The sequence below is a fragment of the Loxodonta africana genome, chromosome 15 (genome assembly GCF_030014295.1).
Source record: "Loxodonta africana isolate mLoxAfr1 chromosome 15, mLoxAfr1.hap2, whole genome shotgun sequence".
Taxonomy (NCBI): Eukaryota; Metazoa; Chordata; class Mammalia; order Proboscidea; family Elephantidae; genus Loxodonta; species Loxodonta africana.
The window spans coordinates 70,867,928-70,884,571 of record NC_087356.1 but is presented as its reverse complement, the minus strand read 5'-3'; the positions used below and the strand labels follow the sequence as shown (position 1 = coordinate 70,884,571).

At 36.8% G+C, this 16,644-nt stretch overlaps 2 protein-coding genes across 2 annotated transcripts; both read right to left on the bottom strand.

The window, feature by feature from the left end:
* Window positions 1-270: 270 nt before the first annotated feature.
* Window positions 271-1,391, bottom strand: LOC100656048 (putative olfactory receptor 8G2). The gene has a single exon (XM_064268361.1). It carries the CDS (start codon window positions 1,367-1,369, stop codon window positions 368-370), a length of 1,002 nt encoding a protein of 333 aa, XP_064124431.1. The 5' UTR covers window positions 1,370-1,391; the 3' UTR covers window positions 271-367.
* A 12,986-nt stretch (window positions 1,392-14,377) lies between these two features.
* On the bottom strand, window positions 14,378-15,826 carry LOC100656337 (olfactory receptor 8G1-like). The gene has a single exon (XM_003418305.4). It carries the CDS (start codon window positions 15,719-15,721, stop codon window positions 14,729-14,731), a length of 993 nt encoding a protein of 330 aa, XP_003418353.4. The 5' UTR covers window positions 15,722-15,826; the 3' UTR covers window positions 14,378-14,728.
* Window positions 15,827-16,644: the final 818 nt, after the last annotated feature.

Genomic DNA, 16,644 nt, shown 5'->3' with positions numbered 1-16,644 from the left:
TAAATATTGAAGTGATACATTAAGGTGCTTGGTACAGGGTTTGACATTTTGTAATATCCCAATAATATGTTACTTTCATCACCTTTTTGTTTGTTTGGTTGTATTATTATTAAAAAATGAAACCGTAGTTCCTGTAATTCTAAACAGCCGTTGATTTTATTCTCCATATTTCTATATAGTCATTGTAATACAGACTTGTAGGAAGTGGTGGTCTGAAGGAGAATTTTGGGTGTGTATTATGTTTTTTTTTTTTTATTATGTAGGGTAAGAAGTATCAAGAAAACCACAAACTTCAAAAATTAGCTGAGCAAATTATATATATCAGCAAACCAAATATCTATTACTGATAGGACATGATAGCATTGATTCATGAGCATGCTCTACTTTCTAGAATTTTCTTCAGGGCAAATTTGACTTCCTTATTTCTCAGACTGTAGATCATGGGGTTCAGCATGGGCACAACAATAGTATAGAACACAGAAGACACTTTGCCTTGGTCCATGGAGCTGACATTTGATGGCTGTAGGTACATGAATGCTGCAGAACCATAAAAGATTGTAACAGCTGAGATGTGGGAGCTGCAAGTGCTACAGGCTTTGGACTTGCCCTCAGTGGAGCGAATATGGAGAATGCTGCTAATGATGAAGATGTAGGAGACAAGGATGGCTAAGGCAGGAGTCAAGATGTTAAATGCACTCAGACCCAGAACCAATAATTCATTGATATAGATGCTCGAGCAGGATAACTTCACGAGTGGAAAGAGATCACAGAAATAATGGTTAACAACATTGGTATTGCAGAAAAAGAGTTTCAACATAAAGCCTGTATGAATTGTAGATTCAATGATGCCCAGAATATATACTGCCCTTGTGAGCCAGAAGCAGACATGATAAGACATGATAACATTATAAAGCAAGGGATTACAGATGGCAACATAGTGGTCATATGCCATTGCAGCCAGCATGTGACACTCTGCAATAGCAAAAATAATAAAGAAATAGAGCTGAGTCATGCATTCAGGGTAGGAGATAATGTTCTTCTCTGTCACAAAATTCACCAGCATTTTGGGGGTAAGGAGAGTGGACTGGCAGAGATCAATGAAGGACAAACTGCTGAGGAAATAGTACATGGAGGTGTGCAGGTGAGAACTGAGTCCAACCAGCGTGATCATGCCCAGGTTCCCCACCACTGTGACCACGTAGATTCCTAAGAATAGGAGGAAGAGGGACAGCTGGAGTTCAGGATATTCTGTTAGTCCAGAGAGAATGAACTCAGTTACTGAAGAATGATTTCTATGGTCCATTTTCCTCTCAGTAGGCTCTGAAAAATAGAAAATAATTTCACTGTATGTGTGTGTAATTGTATACATACGTGTATCTGTGTGTGTGGAGGGGAGGAAGTAATTCTGTGGAGATCTTTACTTTCACCCTCATTAGAAGACATTAATATTCCAGAGATCTTTGAGTCTTCTCTTCTCTGACTTTGGAGAACCAAATGATTATCGTTGAACACAGGAGGAATTACAGACTTTAAGGAACTCATAATTAGAAAGTTTATGAATTTTTAGGAGAAAATTTAAATTTGTGGATATTTTTGTCCATCAAAGTGAATGCCACTAGTGATTTTTTTGCTTCTATAGTCTATATGTATATATTAATATCATACATATTAAAAAGCAGAATATTTACATTTTTGTTTGATTCCAAATAAGGAATAGTTATGAATGTTTTTATAATTAATAAATGTATGGTTCATAAATTTATGAAAACTACTAATACTAGTCTAAGTTATTTTTCTTACTAGAATCCTAACTCAATAAAAGAAGGACTGGGCTGCTACCAAGATCTTTTCATCTTGAGACTGTGACTATTTCTCCCTGCTTCCTTCTCGCAGACTACAAGGCAGGGACATAACTGCCTGGCTGATCACACATTTATAACTCAAGAGCTTCACCAAAGGTGAGGAATTGTCTTCTAGTCTTTCTAAGTGTACAATCCCTGGGAAGTAATATAACAACCTAAATTTAGGTCCTATATTCCATCCTTGTGTCCTGGGGAAAAGTAGACATGATTGGTCCACTACTTTAATTTCACTTCATAGCTGAAGTGGTAGATGTTAGAAGGTTATACGTATTACTAAAACATATGAAGGATTTTGGTAGACAAATATAACATGTCTCAATGCTGGTCAGTTTTTATAATCACATATTCTACGTCTCGTTGCTACAGAAGTTAATGATTGTTAAAATTTTGATTAGTTAGAGCACATGAAACATAAAATTATGGAATTCAGTCTAAGTACAATACTAGTCAACAATTTGATGTAGATTTTTACAAAGACACAAATCCTTAGTCTACACTTACAAAGAAAACAAACACATCCTACAAAACAGAAATTCATAGTCCTACTAAGACTCAAGTAAAAACTGTTTAGCTGGGATACGATATGTGGAATATAAAGAAACTGGACAATTACAGGAAAAAGATTTAAAAACATTTCCTTTTGAGGAATAGCTAAAGGAACTGAGGATATATAACTATCAAAAAAATACTTGTAACATTTGATAGCTGCCTTCAAATGTTTAAAATGTTGTATTAAAGAGGTGTTGAACTTTTTTTAAAAGAGCCATGATGGCACAATGGTTAAGAGCTCGACTGGTAACCAAAAGTTTGGCAATTTGAGCCCACCAGCTACTCCTTTGAAACCCTATGGGGCAGTTCTATTCTGTCCTATAGGGTTGCTATGAGTAGGAATTGACTTGATGACAATTGGTATGGCTTTTTTTTTTTTTTTTTTTGTGATGCAGTGGTTAAGAGCTTGACTGCTAACCGAAAGCTTGGTGGTTTGAACCTACCAGCTACTCCACAGGAGAAAGATGTGGTAGTCTGCTCTGTACAGATTATAGCCTAGGAAACCTATTTGGCGGTTCTACTCTGTTCTAGAGGGTCCCTAGGAGTTGGAATTGACTTGAAGGCAATGGGTGTTTTGGATTCTTCTTATATGTCTTCAAGAGATTGAAGTTAAAACAAATTGCTGTAAACCATGGAGAGGTATATTTTTACAACAAATGAGAATATTCTAGCAGTCATACATATCCAGAAATGAAATCAACTGCCTTAGTGTGCAGCTACATACTCACAATTAAACCTGTTCAAGCATAGCCTGAATAACCACTTAGAGTATATATTGTTCAAGAACAAAAGCACTGGATGGAACATTGTATATATCATCTTTAATACCACTTTCAATTCCAGCATTTCATGATTTCAAAAATTTAATGGGCACTGATATTGTTAGATAGTCCTGCATTCAAATCTCAGGTCACTCAAATACTTGCTGTGTGACCTTGAAAAAACTAGTTTCACTCTCCAAACCTCTGGAAAAAAACAACAAAACAAAAACAGAGATATTTGAATCTACCTCTTGATGGTGCTGTGAAAACTAAATAAAACGACACCTAGAAGATGCTTAGTACAGTTATTGGCAGTTGACAAGAACTTAATAAATGTTTGTGTAGTTGCTTTAACAGCAGTCTACTGAGTTTCTCTCTAAAATGTAAAATATTTTTCATTTACCCAGTATTTACATTCCCATAATGATGGCCATAATTTGTATTCTTAGCATATCTTTCCTGTTGGTCCTTTATACTTTAATATACATAATAATACAGAAATTCACAATTATTTTACTGACTATTAAACTCTTAAAAGTCATCAATATTCTCTACGGTCTATAAATAAAATTCAGACCAATTTTCATGTCATTCAAAGATTTGTATTATCTAACAACAGATTATTTTTATTATAATTTCTTCTTTTATTTCCTAACAAGTATTGCATACTTTCAAAGAGTTCAGTGCTGTACATTGTTCTCTTCCATTGTTCTGGAGGGGAAAATGATTCTGATGATCCTAGTGAATAGTTCTGAATACTAACCTTGCAGCACTCTGATACAGAGTGAGGCGTAACCTAAGTCTCCTTTTGCATTTATTTTGAGTTACTGATCTTGATCTCTTATGATGCTGATGCCCAAGGCCATCTAACTCTTTGCATTGGTTGGTTGATATGACAGAAAGAATTTATACCCTAAGTATAGATGTTAAGGATCTGATTATTAACAAATAATTATAATGACCTCCCATTAGATTCATGTTTCTCAGGTATCAACTCTTGGGAAAAGAAACAATTAGAATTTTCCCTTTTTCCCATTGGCTCTCAAATATTTAATATTCTCACATAAGTGTAATTTATTGCTCTTGTCTCATTATAGATTTCAAACAAAGATGTGACAGATGTTAGAGCTCTAATGTGCTTCACGCTAAGCTATTTAAACTTTTAAAAATTTGAAACTTCAGAAAATATTGAAAACATAGAAAAAATATATTTTCTAAAGTGATCTCCCACAGGAAAATATAGAAGATCATGAAAAACATCCTAACATTCAAGATTAAAACCTTTTTTTTTTTTCCATCAATGATCTCTACTAACAGTTTTTGGATATCATGATGTACTCATAAAACAGTGATACGTGGATTTTCTAATTTGGAGGCTGAATGAAAGCATCTTGCAGATATTACAATGATTTACTAACAAGCCTAAATGGAGAGACAATGCCTTTTTTCTCCTAAAAGAAAAAGAGTATTGTTTAAAGAAACTGGAAATGTATGCTTTATAGGGATTATTTTAATTTCCTGTAAAGGCTGAATTAAGTTGTTAGGTATAAAGCTTGTATTTTTAAATTTTGGTTCAAAATATTTATTAACTGTTATATCATTTTCATATAATAATTATAATTAATAAATGCAATAATTTACTTTGTTGAATTTACATTATATGTTTTCATTACTGATTGATAGATGTATGGCTTTAATCTGTTTAAAGTCATTTTTACCAATTGGAATGAGAAGAGCAAAAACTTAGTAACAGAATAATCCATAAACCCTGTGGAAAATTTTGCTTATCAATAATTATATAAGGAGACTTGGTTGCACAATGGGTAAAGCACTAAAAAAAAAAAGGCTGCTAAGAAAAGATCAACAGTTTGAACCCACCAACCACTCCACAGAAGAAAAGATCTGGCGATCCTCTTCTGTAAAGATTACAGCCTAGGAAACCGTAGGAGGCAGTTCTATTCTCTCCTATAGGGTCACCATGAGTCAGAATAGACTACGGCCGACAACAGTTATATAACTATAGGCCAAGAAATATGATATAATGCAAAACACAATTTTCTGTTCCTAGGAATTTGACAACCTTGGAGGCAGGGCCAAGGTGGAGGAAGAGTCAGATGCTTCATGTCATCTCTCTTAAACGAAGAGCTGAGAAAACAAGTGAATAGGATATATACGAGAGTCTAGGAACCCTAATCATCAAAGGCAAAGCTGAAGAATCAGACTGAGCAACAAATGGAAGGAGAGGCAATCTAAAAACAGTAGAAATAGGGAATTACAGATTTTGAGATCATCAAAGTCCTGGTAGAACAAAGACTGAAGCAAGCAACAGCATCCCGAGCTGAAACCCACCCCTTCTGGTCCAGCCAAGCAACAGTGAATTTGCAAGCACCTTCAGAATGAAATAGGAGTGACAGTAGACCTGTGAAAGTTAAGTGCAAGCCCCCAAACCACTGTACCACAACCACTCCCCCTGCTAGAGCTCCATGTCCCAGGAGCACTCCCTTCTCCTCATCCATCCTCCTCCCTGCTCTGATACCATTCCTGTGACATTCAACACTGTCATGCCCCCTATACCAGGAACTCACATCTGGATCTGGAGGCACCCCCTTCTTCACCCAGTCACTGGCATAGGGAGTCCACAAGCTTGCCGAACCCTTCACCACCTCTAGTACCCACCCCAGTGCCTTGCAGGGTAATCCGACATTGTATGCCTTCATGAGGACAAAGAAGGCATCCACTTGAACCCCTTTTTCACCTGCAGCAGTCAAAGAGGTACTACAAATTTGTGACATTTGACACTCTCCAGCCCCTAAGAAGGGGCTTTACCCGCCTGCACCAGGGTCCTGAGGACTGGTGGTACCACCCACTCCATCTAGCTGTCCACAATAGGGGCCTGAGAAATAGCAGTGCCTCCCAATCCCTTCAGTGGCATCAGGTGCCCAATGACTGAACACACGAAGCAAATAGGGGCACACCATCCATCATGGCAACTAGGGTCAGCCAATTCCCCCACATCATTCCCAACACAACCAGAGACCTGTGTGTGCTCTGAACATGCCCATGCAGCCCTGCCAGCTCAGGATTGTGGGTGACAGTCTCCATATCACACACTTGGTGGCCAATGAACCAGGCACCTACCTGTGCCTCAACCAACCAGTAAGTGGCAGGGTAAACACACAACACACAACTCAACTACCAAGGAGAACACCCTGGCATTCTAGGCAAGGTGACCAGCATGACAGATTCATCACCTCACCAAAAATCTTTGCCTGCATCTTCAGCACCCACTCAGAAGAGTAAACAGCCTCCCAGGCTCACGCATCTAGTAGCTACTCTTACCACATGAGGACAAGAAGTGAGAATTTCATTGATGTCAAGGACCACAGTAGCACACATGCCCAGCCAATCCGGACATCTTAAAATTATATTTATAAATATATATATATATATATAGGCTGCAGTAAACAAAAAGAAAATGAATAAATATAATAACTTATTAATGCCTCAGAGACAACAATCAATATCAAATCACATAAAGAAACAGGACAAGATGGTCCAGCAAGCAACCAAAATAAGGAACCAGAAAATCTTCTGGAGGAACATAAGGCAATGAAACTACCTGATAAAGAATTCAAAAGACAGAACTCTGCAACAGATCAAGAAGAAACACACAGACAAAGCAATAGAAAAATTCAGGAAAACAATACAAGAACAAAATGACAGAATAAAGAGGCTGCTAGAAACCATAGAAAAACATCAAATAGGAATTCAAAAGATTAACAATAAAATTTCAGTTAGGCAACTCAATAGAAGGTAATAGGAGCAGAATTGAGACAAAGGAAATCAGAATTAGTGACATTGAAGATATATCACTAGACATTAAATTGTTTGAAGAAAAATAAGACAAAAAGAATAAAAAATGATGAAAATGTATGAATTATGTTGAATACTACTAAGCAGAAAAACTTATGAGTGATCAGGGTATGAGAACAGGGGAGATAATGGAAAACTCAGAGAAAATTGTTGAAGATTTGCTGACAGAAAAAATCCTTAATATAAAAGACAAGAAGATAGCTATCCAAGAAGCTCAAAGAACCCTATACAGGATAGACCCCAAAAGAAAGTCACCAAGACATATCATAATCAGACTTGATAAAACCAAAGACAAAGAAATAATCCTAAAAGCAGCAAAGGATAAATGAAAAGTCATCTACAAAGAGGGACAATAAGACTAAACTCTGATTTCTCAGCAGAAATCATGCAAGCAAGAAGACAGTGGGATGACATATATAACCAAAACCAAACCCAGTGCCATGGAGTTGATTCCTACTCATAGTGACCCTATATATAAAGCCTTGAAGAAAAACATATATATATGTATCAAACAAGAATTATATAGCCAGCAAAATTTTCTCTCAAACATGATGGCAAAATTAGATCATTTCCAAATAAACACAGATTAAGAGAATTTGCAAAAAAAAAAAAGAGGCCTAAATTACAAATACTAATAATAAGAGTCCTCCAATTAGCAACTGAACAACATTAGAAAACATTTCAAACTAAAACACGGGGCAGATCGACCAGACACCAACCCAGATATGGAATTCAAAAAACAAAGCAAAACTAAAAGGTTGAAAATAGGGAACTGGACACATCAATATGTAAATGCAACAATGTCAAAATAAAAAGGGGGGGAAGGAATAAATGGTGTAGCCATAGAACTTCCTTACACAGAAGAAGTGAAGACTGGTTTCAATGTAGAAAACTAAAGATAAATGTCAAAGTAAGCACAAAGGAAGCTAACAAACCTACCCATCAAAATAAGAAAGAAGAAATTAAAGTCTCAGCAAACACAAAATCAACAATAACGAAAGAGGCAAAAAGAATATACATAAACAAAAATAACTCAGCACAGAAAATTAACAGGAACAAAGAAATCATCAACACCACACACACGCACACAAAATACATCAAAATGACAGCAGTAAACTCATGCTTAACAATAATTATGCTGAATGTAAATTGCCTAAATGCACCAGCAGAGAGACAGAGAGTGGCAACATGGATAAGAAAACACAATCCATCTATATGCTGTCTACAAGAGGCACAGTTTAGACACAAAGACATAAACTAAAACTCAAAGGATGGAAAAAAAAAGTATCAAATAAACAATAACCAAAAAGAGTAGGAGTGGCAATATTAATCTCTGATAAAATAGTCTTTAAAGCAAAATTCACCATAAAGGATAAGGAAGAACAATATATAATGACTGAATGAATGCTCAATACACCAGGAGGACAAAACCATAATAAATATCTACACACCCAAAGACAGGGCTCCAAAATACATTAAAAAAAAAAAAATTCCAGCACTAAAAAGAGAAATAGAAAGTTCCTTTATAATAGTAGACTTTAACACACTACTTTTGGTGAAAGAGAGAACATCTAGAAAGAAAATAAAGATACAGAGGACCTAAATGCCATAATCAATCAACTCGACCTAATAGATATACACAGAACACTCTCCCCAACTGCAGCAAGGTATACATTCTTTTCTAATGCACATGGAACATTCGTCTGAATAGACCACATTTTAGGCCACAAAGCAAGCCTTAACAAAATCTAAAACATCAAAATAATACAAACCATCTGCCCTCATCATAATAGCAGAATAGTCATAAAAGCAGAAATCAATAACACAAACAGCAAGGAAAAATACATGGAAACTAAACAAGGCCTTGCTTAAAACCTACTGGGTAATAGAAGAAATCAAGGGTGGAATAAAAAGATTCACAGAATCAAATGAGAATGAAACACATCTTATCAAAACCTTTGGGACACAGCAAAAGGCAGTGCTCAGAGGCTAATATATAGCAATAAATTCGCACATCCAAAAAGAAGAAAGGGCCAAAATCAAAACATTAACCCTACAACTTGAATGTAGAGAAAGAGAGCAGCAAAAGGAACCCTTAGAAAACAGAAGAAAGGAAATAATAAAGATTAAAGCAGGAATAAATGCAATAGAGAATAGAAAAACAGTTTAAAGAATCAACAAAACCAAAAGTTGATTCTCCGAAAAGATCAACAAAATTGACAAGCGATTGGCCAAACTTACAAAAGAAAAATAGGAGAGGAGGCAAATAACCTGAATGAGAAATGAGCCCAGTGTTATCACAGCAGGCCCAACTGAAGTAAGAAGGATCATAATACTATGAAAAATTGTATTGCAACAAATTTGAAAACCTTGAGGAAATGGACAAATTTCTAGAAACACACTACTTACCTAAACTAACACAAGCTCACATAGAAAAACTAAACAGACCAATAACAAAAGAAGACATGGAAGAGGTAATAAAAAAAACTTCCAGTGAAAAAAAGCCCTGGCCTGGATGACTTCGCTGGAGAATTCTACCAATCTTTCAAAGGAGAGCTAACACCTGTATTACCCAAGCTATTTTACAGCATAGAAAAGGAAGGGATACTTCCAAACACGTTCTATAAAGTCAGCATAATCCTGACACCAAAGCCAGACAAAGAACAAAAAAAAGAAAACTATGGACCAATATCTCTTATGAACATAGACTTAAAAATCTTCAATAAAATTCTAGCATGATCAAGTGGGATTTATACTAGGTATTTTTTTTTTTTTTATGCAGGAATGGTTCAAAATTAGAAAATCGATCAATGTAATCCATCACATAAATAAAATGATCTTATCAATCAACACAGAAAAGGCATTTGGCAAAGTCCAACGCCCATTCCTGATGAAAATTCTCAGGTAAATAGGAATTGAAGAGAAACTCCTCAACATAAAAAAGGTGTTTATACAAAGGCAACAGCCAACAACATTCTAAATGGAGACTGAAAGCATTCCCCTTGAGAATGGGAACCAGTTAATTCTGGCCACTATCACCACTCTTATTTAAGATTGTTCCAGAACACCTAGCTAGAGCCGTAAGGCAACAAAAAGAGATAAAGAGCATCCAAATTGGTAAGAAAGGGATAAAACTACCCCTATTCTTTTTTTTTTTTTTTTTTTCTTAGATGATATGATCAGAAAATCCCAAAGAATTCACAAGAAAGTTACTGGAAATAATAGAAGATTTCTGCAAAGTAGCAAAACACAAGATTAACATAAAAAAATCAGTTGGATTCCTCTACATCAAAAAAGAGAACTTCAAAAAGGAAATCAACGAATGAATACAATTTACAATAGCCTCCAAGAAGATAATGTTCTTAGGAATAAATATAACAGGAATATAGAAGATATAAAGAAAACTGCAAAGCACTATTGCAAGAAACTGAAAAAAACCTATGAAAATGGAAAAACATGCCATGCTCTTGGATAGGAAGACTCAACATCGTGACAATGTCAAATCTACCCAAAGCTATCTACAGATGCAATCCCAATTCAAATTCCAACAGAATTCTTTAGTGAGATGGAGAAATAAATCACCAACTTCATATGGAAAGGGAAGAGGCTCTGGACAAGTAAAGCATTACTGAAGAAGGACAAATTGTAAAGCCTCACACTGCCTGGTTTTCGAACCCATTACACAGCCATGGTAGTCAAAACAGCCTGGTAGTGGGTACAACAGACACACAGACAAATAGAACAGAATTGAGAACCCAGACTAAAATTCATCCATCTATGATCCATTTATATTTGACAAAGGTCCAAAATACGTTAAATGGGGAAAGGACAGTCTCTTTAAAAAAGGGCGACAGCATAACTGAATGTGCTTTTCAAAGAATGAAACAAGATCCTATCTCACACCATACACAAAAAGTAACTCAAAATGAATCCAAGACCTTAATACAAAATCTAAAATGGTAAAGATCATGGAAGAAAAAATAGGGACAACTCTAGGGGCCCTAGCACATGACATAAATACTATTGTATACAAACCATAACTAATAATGTACAAATACCAGAAGAAAAACCAGATAAGTGGGAGCGCCTAAAAATTAAACACTCGTCAAAAGTCTTCATCAAAAGAATTACATAAGAACCTAGAGACTGGGAAAAAAAGTTTTGGCTACCACATATACCACAAGGGTTTAATCTCAAAAATCTACAAAATACTTCAGCATCTCAATAACATAAAGACAAATAATCCAATTAAAAAACGGGCAAAGGATATGAACAGACACTTTACCAAGGAAGACATTCCACTGGCCAGCAGACACATGAAGAAATGCTTGAGATAATTTGCCATTAGAGAAATGCAAATCAAAACTACAATGAGATATCATCTCATCCCGATAATACTGGCACTAATCCCGAAAACACAAAATAATAAATGTTGGATAAGTTGCGGGAAGATTGGAACTCTATTGTTAGGAATGCAAAATATTACAACCACTTTGAGAAACAATGATGAATCTGTGAAACATCTCACAACATGGATGAGTCTGGAGGGTATTATGCTTAGTGAAACAAGTCAATCACAAAAGGACAAATACTGTATGAGGCCAATATTATAGAAACCCATGAAAAGGTTTACATGCAGAAAGAAACAATCTTTGATGGTTACGAGGCAGGGGAGGGGTGGCAAGGGAAAAACACATAATAAACAATAAGTAAGTGGTAACTTTGGTGAAGGGTAAAACTTTACACAATACTGGGAAAGTCAGTACAACTGGACCAAGCAAAAGTCATGGAAGCTTCATAAACTGAATTACTGGTCTTAGGGCTGGGCACCATGGTCTGGGGGAAATCTAGTTCAATTGGCATAGTATAGGTTAAAAAACTGTTCTACATCCTACTTTGGTGAGTAGTGCCTGGGTCTTAAAAGCTTGTGAGCCACCATCTGAGATACCCAACTGGTCTCACTCCAACTGGAACAAGAGAGAATGAAGAACACAAAAGACACAAGGGGATGATTAGTCCAAGGAACTAATAGGCCACAACTACCACAGCCTCCATCAGACTGAATCCAGCACAACTAAATGATGCCTGGCTATCACCACTGACTGCACTGACAGAGATCGCAATAGAGGGTCCCATGCAGAGGTGGAGAAAAATGTAGAACAAAATTCTGACAAAAAAAAAAAAAGACCAAACTTAGTGGTTTGACAGAGACTGTTGAAATCCTGAGAGAGTGACCCCTACATCCTTTTAACTCAGCACTGAGTTTTGCCCTTCAGCCTAAGATTAGATAGACTCATAAAACAAAATGAGACTTACTGGGTACACCAGCCCAGGGGCAAGGACCATAAGGCATGAAGGAACAGGAAAGGTGGTAATGGGGAGCACAAGATCAAGAAGGGGAGAGTGTTGACTCATCGTGGGGTTGGTAAAAATGTCACAAAACAATGTGTATTAATTGTTTAACGAGAAACTATTATGCTCTCTAAACCTTCATCTAAAGCACAATAAAATAATCAGAAGAAATAGATCAAAAAAAGAATACTTACAGACTTGGAAACCCTATGAGGCAGTTCTACTCTCACCTAAAGGGTCGGTATGTGTCAGATCGACTTGAAGGCAGGGAGTTTGGTTTGTGGTTTAATAAATTTTAAAATCAAAATAAAAAATAAATTTACAGCAAACATGAAGTAGGCTGGAAGTCAATCAGAATTACTTAACTAAAAAAGAAAGAAAAAAAAAGGATGAATAAAATCTCCTCAGGCAGCAGTAAACAAGGCTTTTAATTTAAATATTTAAATGTTCTCTCTTCCTAAGCCTAAACAGCAAAGAATTTCCTCTATGCCAGTATGTTCTTGCTGTCAGTTGTTGTCAAATCCATTCCAATTCCTGCTGACCACGTGTGTGCAGAGTAGAACTGCTCCAAAGGGCTTTCAAGACCATGACCTTTTGGAAGCAGATTGCCAGGCCTGCCTTCTGAGGCACCTAGGAGTGGGTTTGAACCACCAACTTTTCAACTGGTAGTGGAGTGGTTAACAGTTTGCACCATCCAGGAACTGTGAAGTTATTTTCAAATGTAGTTTACATTGTTTGAGTCTCTTATGTGCCATATTTAAAACCAAGAACAAATACTTGCTTAGGACTCTCCTTGGTTGTTGACAGGACTTAATAACAAAGAGAGCAAGTATTAACAAGTTATCACACCTGCTGTGGAGAAACAACTTTCTCCAAAGTCTTCTGCAACAAAACAAAATGGGAGATTGACTGCAAATACTCCAGCTATTAATGGACCAAAATCCAAGGAAGCATAATCTCTAAGTGCTTTTTATAGAGTTTTGACAGGTGCTAATTCATAGTGAGTAAATTACTTACAGAATATGACTGATTAAAGTAAAACAAAGAACTAAGATCGTGACTGGGTGACATTTTCTTGTTTTCCTTTCTAACAATGTGGTCTGTTGGCTCAGGGGTCCTGGGTCTGTCATATGATGGTTGTTTTTGGTTATGTGTGCTAAATATGATATTGGATAGATCTTTTACTTGATTCCTAGGATAAATTCCTATTTAGTTTTTGATACGCAGGACCATTGTCCATTGAATGGGTTGGAGCACACTGTTCCACTTCTTTGATGTAGTTTTCTATTGTTTCATGCTTTTCCGATTCTGACAAACAGGCTGGCCTTTTGTGGCTATTACCTGCTGTGTCTAGGTTAACCTTTTATCACACCTATACTGGGATTTGCCACAGAAGAAGCTCAAAGCTAATATTTCTAAACTCTTGTATAGAAACATCTCAGGTTGTCTCCAGTTACAGATTCTTGTAGAACTCTCCAAGCTTATACTTAAATCACCTGAATTAAAATAAAAGACATAGGTAACACTTTGGAAGAGTAAATGGGTGAAAAAGGTGGGTACTTACTTGTTTTCCTATACATATTTTATAGGGGAAATACTTACCAAGGCAATTATTAAGAGCTTACTGGGTGGTACCAGGGTTGTGGCAGTGAACCATATGTAGAGGTGGTTATGGCTACTTTTATGGTGATTACAGCCCAGTGCATTTTTGGACAATAAACAGAAGATTACAAACTAGAATGATTAATGACAAAACAGAGGATATATTGGATTGAGAACTATCACAACGCACAGATGGGTCTCTAACTCAGATTTTAAAATTCTACTTACTCCTTTTGAATTAAGAGTTAGAGCAAATAAGCCAGACAATGCAGGCACATGGAGGCATAGGGCAGGAAATTGTTTCGTGCTAGAAATGTGCGACAAACTAGAGATTACAGCAAACATGTTGCTACGATTTAGGTTGTTTATTAACTAAACAGGAGAAAGGAGGCAGATAATCAGTGGTGGTAGATGGTATTTTCAATGTGGTTGAGGACTGAGTTTTAATCAATTGTGTGGAAGAAGAGAGGAGGCAACGGCAGTAGTGGGTCCCTGTATCCTTGTCATTCTTAGTGTTTCTTCTAATGAATGCCTCAATAATTCATATGGGAGGAAAAATGTAGCTGCAAAAATGGCATCAAAAAGGCCATGAAAGTAAGGAAAGTTGTCAGTAAATTCCACTGAATGAGGAAAAATGTTGACACATGAACTAATACGAAACACATCAATTTGTGCAAGGTAATAGGTAAAGACTTAGATCTAATAAAACCATCCTCACCCTATTTCTTGTCACAAGAATGTCCTTTTCTCTAGCATCTTCTTCAGGGCAACTGTGACATCCTTATTCCTCAGACTATAGATCAGGGGGTTCAGCATAGGCACAACAATAGTATAAAACACAGAAGACACTTTCCCTTGGTCCATGGAGCTGACCGATGATGGCTGCAAATACATGAATGCTGCAGAACCATAGAAGATTACAACAGCTAAGATGTGTGAGCTGCATGTGCTGAAGGCTTTGGACCTACCCTCAGTGGACTGAATGCAGAGGATGCTGGCAACAATGAAGACATAAGACCCAAGGATGGTCAGACTAGGGGCAAGAATGTTAAATGTACTAAAGATTAGAATCAGTAATTCATTGACGTAGGTGCTAGAGCATGAAAGGTTTAAGAGGGAAAGAAGATCACAAAAATAATGGTTGATAACATCAAATTTGCAGAAATGAACCCTAAACATGCAGCCCGTATGAGCTGATGCACAAACCAGTCCTATAATATACACTCCAAAAATCAGATACAAACAGACCTGGGGGGACATAATGATATTATAAAGCAAGGGTCTACAGATGGCAACATAACGGTCATATGCCATTGCAGCCAGCATGTGACACTCTGCAATAGCAAAAATGAGGAAGAAGTAGAGCTGAGTAATGCATTCGAGGTAGGAGATGGTGTTCTCTGTCACAAAGCTCACCAGCATTTTGGGAGTAATGACAGTGGAAAGGCAGAGATCAATGAAGGACAAACTGCTGAGGAAATAGTACATGGGGGTGTGCAGGTGAGAAGTAAGCCCAATCAGTGTGATCATGCCCATGTTGCACACCACTGTGATCACATAGACTCCTAGGAGGAGGAACAAGAGGGGCAGCTGGAGTTCTGGCTTTTCTGTTAGCCCAGCTATGATGAACACAGTCACTGTAGAGTGATTTCCTGATGTCATTTTCCTCTTGGCAGCTTCTGGAAAGAAGAGAGAAAGGTGCAGCTGTAAGAAGAAGTTCATTGTTAGTTGCCACTTAAGGTGCTCTATGTAGATGATTCAAGGTTTGGGTTCCCCTTTATCTCTTGTTGTGGTTAGGTGTCTTGGAGACTATTTTCAACTCATAAAAACCCCATGTGATCCAGTATAACTGCCTCATAAGATTATCTAGGCTGTAATTTTTTAATTTTTACAGAAGCAGATCATCAGGCCTTTTGTCTTGCAAAACTCCAGGGTGGGTTCAAACTGCCAACCTTTTGGTTAGCAGCCAAGAACTTAACCATAATGCCACCAGGGCCCCTTTGTCTCTATTGTTAGTGTTGTTGTTATTCTGTGCTGTTGGAGAAACACATTAATATTTTTGTAAATAAAGCTTAGTAACTATATAAAATTAAGGAAAATTTCACTTAAGTAAATGGACTAAGAATTGAAGAGTACTTGAAACACCAGTTAAGATCAAAGACAACAGCCTTCAGCTTGGATTATGCCTCAAATAAAGAAAAAAAAAATCCTCACAACTGAACCAATAAGCAACATCATGATAAACAGATAGAAGACTGAAGTTGTCAAGGATTTCATTTTACTTGGATTCACTATCAACACCCATGGAAGCAGCAGCCATGAAATCAAAAGATGCATTGCATTGGGCAAATCTGCAGCAAAAGACCTCTTTAAAGTGTTAAAAAGCAAAGAAGTCACCTTGAACACTAGGGTGCACTGACCCAAGTCTTGATGCTTTCAATTACCTCATATGCATGCCAAAGCTGGACAATGAATTAGGAAGAATGAGGAAGAATTGATGACTTTGAATTATGATGTGGGTGAAAAATATTGAATATACCACAGACTGCTAAAAGAACGGACAAATCTGTCTTGTAAGAAATACAACTAGAACTCTCCTTAGAAGCAAGGATGGCAAGACTACATCTCACATAATTTTGGACATG

What these genes read in the sequence shown, in the direction of transcription:
- LOC100656048 (XM_064268361.1), bottom strand. Translation starts at nt 1,369, where the DNA reads ATGTATACAATTACACACACATACAGTGAAATTATTTTCTATTTTTCA.
- LOC100656337 (XM_003418305.4), bottom strand. Translation starts at nt 15,721, where the DNA reads ATGAACTTCTTCTTACAGCTGCACCTTTCTCTCTTCTTTCCAGAAGCT.